A 4,963-nucleotide genomic window follows, 5' to 3' on the forward strand; every position below is an offset into this window, starting at 1 on the left:
ATTTTTTGAAAATGCTTAGTTTTAGTTTTTTTTTTTTTTTTTTTTAGTCTTTTTTTTGTAATTTGGATTATTTGTCAGCGGCAAGATTCAAAAAGGTCAGAAAAAGTATTGTGTAGTAATAACTCAACAAAAACATTATATTTATTCAACAATAACACCAGTACATAAAATGTACATATGGGCACAAATATGTATGCAAACAGTCTCAAGACTCCGCAATAAGTGCAAAATGTGTAAATGACGTGTGCCAAGAAAAAAACTAAATAGCCAACAGACTAAAGAGGACATACATGAACCGCATGTATTCAACCAATTTTTTGAGCCACACAAGACTTTTCTGTCAGATTGTCAGGGAGCTCATTCTGAGAAAAGAACATGACAAATAAAAATAAAAAAACTTTTGTCCCGACAAGTTCCAACTTCCAACATAGTAAACAAAATAATGTAAGTCCCTTGCATTAATGAATCAGCAGTTTAAAATAAAATAGCTTTTCAATTTTTTTTGTGTGTGTGTATGTGCCATGGGTGTGTGCGTGAGTGAGTGTGCATGGGTGAGAAACAGAGAGATGGCTTTACTTCAGTCAAGCAATAATTTCTTATTGATCTTGAGAAAAACTCGTTGCTCCAGAGATGTAGTTGTTCTGTTTCTCAGGCCAGATGACAGCAGTCCACACAAAGAGAAGATGCGCTCCACAAAGGCTTGTGAGGCAGGGGCACTAACGAGATCCAATGCCACAGGGGCAAGTTTTGGATACACAGCTTCTCTAGATCTCCAGAACTGCAATGGTGTCTCATTAAACACTCCCTGTTTAACTTCACAGAAATACTTCTCCATTTCAATCAACAGACTATCGGTCAGATTAGGCTGATTTGTGGAGGACACGTTGACCTCTATACGGGATGCAACGAAGCGGTATTTCTGAAGGACAGCAAGAGGGGATCCTGTTGGAGTTTGAGTGGCCCTTGCAGTAGCACCATCATACTGAGAAGCAACTGGTTGATACTGAGCTGCCAGGTTCTGCACAAAGGACTGTGCTGCCCTCTTCAGTGGCACTGTGTCTGGTGATTGAAGAACCAGCGAAACACTTGGATCCATTAGGCAGGCTCCTGCTGGTGTTGCATCAAACTGTACGGAATCAGGGCTAAGAATGCCAGCAAAACGTTCTCGCAAGGACTTCAGCAGTACTTGAGCTAATTGCTTTCCAACAGCAGTCATCAGCAAGTGTGCCTCAAGGTTGAGCAGGCATGGCACTACTTGTGACAGTGACTGACTGTCACTCTGAAGCTGGTTTGTGTGAACAGCAAAAGGCTCAAGCAGCTTGACAAGGTTCTCTAGCTTAGCCCAATCACTTATGAGGAGAGTGTCCATGCCAAAATTCTCAAGTAGTTGGTTTAGTTCTGTTCTAGTCTCCAGCAGTCTTTTCAGCATATCAATTGTGCTGTTCCAGCGTGTGCTACAATCTCGAACCAGAGTTTTGCCACATCTTTTGATCAATTCTTCATTAGCCGCTGACGATTTCCTCACACTGTGTACTAGTTTTCTTGCTTTTGTTATGACTGAGTGAACACTTGTGTGCTTCATGGCATCTTTAAGTGTGAGCTGAAGAGTGTGGGCTAGGCATGGCATTCTCTGGAACTTGTTCTCCCCATCTTCTGGCAGGTCAAGTTCTTAGCAAAGCAAAAAGAGAAAACAATTACATAATTAAGCATTAAATATAAAATTCACAAAAAATAGTCGTACATTTTTGTAATGATCCAACTTAGCAGTTAAACACAATTGTTTTTCTCAATCACTTTAGTAAATTTCTTGAATCATTAACATTTGCAAAGCAGTAAGTGCATTTCTGTTTCTCTCAAATGTAAATCTGAATGTCAGTTAACATGTCAGTGCATCAGAATGACAAGTCCTTGTGTCATAGTTTCCAAACAGTCAATATGTTCAGCATGTTGTAACACTGTATTTTGTAAGTATTTTCTGATATAAACCAGGGCTAAGATTTTAATGACAATGATTAAAAATGCACAATGTTGCACTTTTTTCTGTATATCAATTTCAACAGTACAAAGTTATATAGTGCAAGAGATTGGACATGTCACATTACACTTTTATTGTTTGTACTGTAATTTGTTGACAGAGCATGCCATTGTGATGCAGAAAAGAAAAACACAATGGATATCTTAATCCATTTTAGACGTGTATAGAAAATGAATTTCAACCATTTTGCATGTAGTGATTTAGTAAGATTATTCAACAGAGAGAGAACCAGTAGAATACATTATGATCAACATGATAAGCAACTGATAATGCAGGAATCAGAAATGCAAATGATTATGTACAATGATTAATTGTACATAATAATTTGCATAAATGTGTCAAAGCATTTGATGTGTTTTATAAAGAATGAGAACATTGCTTTTATTATGTGCTCAAATGACTACATGGTGTGGAAGTTGAACAAGTAGTTAATTTCAATTCAGATCTGAGAAATGCACGAAAGTGATTGAGAAAAACTGCCAATTTACTCACCAACGCCAATGTCAGTCTCCTCTTCATCCTCCTCCTCCTCGTCTGACCCATCCGAATCCATCCACAGTTCGTTCTGCTCATCTCCTACACCTCTTGGCTGTGCCTGAGAGACAACACCATCTGACTCACGGCTCTGCTCTCGCTTTTTATCCCTGAGAAGCCGCACAGCCTTGACAATGTTGGAGCCGTTATCTGTCACAATGAGCAGCACCTTGTCTTCTTTTATACCCCATGCATCTAATGTCTGATCAATGCAGCGAGCAATGGACTCCCCTGTGTGAGGGTGCTCTAAGTGGTGCAAGTTAAGCAGGGCATGGTGAACCTGGCCTCCGGGCGGATAGTAAAAACAAGCTGACACACCCATAAAAGATGATGTTAATCCTTTCTTGCTCCAACCATCTACACATAGGGTCAGCTTCCTCACATCCTTAATGATCTCTTTTAATTTCTGTTTTGCTGTATCCATCTTAGCCCCAATAAGGCTGTTGACTCTTGCAGCTCCAGGTGTTTTGAACTTTGGTTCGAGTACATTGGCAAACTTTTTGAAGGCAATCGACTCACAGAGTCGTGTAGACATCCCAGTATCAATAAACATATTAACCAATGCTTCTTCCCGCTTGTGGTGTTCCTGCGTATTAACTAACCAGTAGCTATCAGGTCGCCGGTGAAAGCTCTCATGTAGTGTTCTCTGTACTGCGGCTGTCTCCGTCATGCTGCCTGGCCCTGTAACGTTACCGGGGTTAGGTTCTGTTTCAGGGGAGGGGTTCTCGGTGTTCTCCTTGACCTTGTTGAGGTAAGCTAGGTTAGCCTCCTTATGCGCGCTTCTCAAATGTACTTTCAAATTCGTAGGATTTTTCCCTTTCAAAAATTGTCCACATATTTTACCACCTTCCACTGCAAGGCACTTGCTTTTATCTGACACACAGTCATATTCAAAGTAATCCCAAATAGGACTCTGCCGCTTTCTTCCAACTTTTGGTAACGCCATGATGCCATGAAATGTCAGAATTTCTGGTTTAGGGGGGGAGAGGGGGTGAGTGGGTAAATAATTCCTTTGTTAATAATTCGTTACTCAGAACTTTATTATATTAAATATGATTCACACCTTCACAAAATACACATTTAACACCCTATACAAAATTCACATCCCATTTAAATTCCTTTACCTCTTACAAAATCCACACGCCATACCAAAAATCTACACATCGTCTATACAGAATCACACTCTATACAAATACCACAGCTGTCCAATTTTCACACCCTATACTAAATTTACCCCATAGGCTACAGTCAATAGCCTACTCATCTGGATTGAAGCAGCAACATTCAGTGTAAAAGTAAAAAAATGACATAACATTATTTAATTTTTGATTTGCAGCTTGTATAACATGTTTTGACATCGACAACCACAACCAAAAAGTGCATTTTACCTCAAACATGCGACTAGTTAACTTTCTAAAGAAGGCGCAATCGCTTCTCGGGTCGACAATAACACACTGTCCAAATTATATTCAGAATTTAAAATATTTTTATACCACTTTTTAATGTGTGATTGTGTAAAGGTGTTCACGAGATACCAACCTTTCTCAAACTTGCTTTCAATGCCGAACTCGTTCTCATGGAGACGCGGTGTGTACGGAGGGGAGGGGCTGTGTGTGTTTGTGTGTGTGTGTGTGTGTGTGTGTGTGTGTGTGTGCGCGAGCGCGCACACGTGAGAGACGCATGAGTGACAGAGAGACGGAGGGAGAGAGCAGGGAAAGGAAATGCAGCTGAACGAATAAGCTGCGTGTTTTAAATAGCGCGTTATAAAATGAAAGACCTTGACAAAGACGAAAACTAAGGACATTTACTCTTTAATTTTATTTTATTTTAGTTAGTTTTGCCAAACACACATTACAGTTTTAGTTAGTTATCGTTTTTTTGTAATGCCTCGTTTTTATTTTTATTTCAGTTAACGTCAATGTTTTTTCACACCTAGTTTTCGTTTTTTCGTTCGTTTTCGTTAACGATTATAACCCTGGCCCTATCAGCCTGAAATTACACAAAGCACCCTGCGCAAGAGGCCCAGTGGCTTAAGGGGAAAAGGCCACTTTTTGCTTTTGCACCGGACCTACGACGGAGGCTTTGCGTACAAAAGCAGAGAGGCAGATTACACACAAAACAGGTGGGAAAGAGTCATGAACTATAAATGAATCTAGACATACAAAAACATCATTGATACGTTTGTTTTGACCATAGAACAAAATGGCGGGCTCTAAATGTAAACAGCCTCATAGAGGCTATGTCGTAGGCTTGACTTTGAACCATAGGACATCAGCCCCCCACCTAGGGCGTGCTTGTTAGGCTAGCTCTAAGCCGATGCTGCAAAAAGTCAATGATAATTTGTTCAAAGAAACTCCACAGAACAACAAGTATACCTGTGCTTAAGCGTTTCTG

General features: G+C 40.0%; 1 protein-coding gene across 1 annotated transcript; it reads right to left on the minus strand.

Moving 5' to 3' along the window:
* Nucleotides 1–577: 577 nt before the first annotated feature.
* On the minus strand, nt 578–3,515 carry LOC308693849 (zinc finger BED domain-containing protein 4-like; the record flags this gene model as incomplete). The annotated part of the gene is made up of 2 exons (XM_081370941.1): nt 578–1,668; nt 2,528–3,515. 2 exons carry the CDS (start codon nt 3,513–3,515, stop codon nt 578–580), a joined length of 2,079 nt encoding a protein of 692 aa, XP_081227067.1.
* Nucleotides 3,516–4,963: the final 1,448 nt, after the last annotated feature.

Source organism: Scardinius erythrophthalmus (assembly GCF_964197995.2).
Source record: "Scardinius erythrophthalmus genome assembly, chromosome: 7".
Classification (NCBI taxonomy): Eukaryota; Metazoa; Chordata; class Actinopteri; order Cypriniformes; family Leuciscidae; genus Scardinius; species Scardinius erythrophthalmus.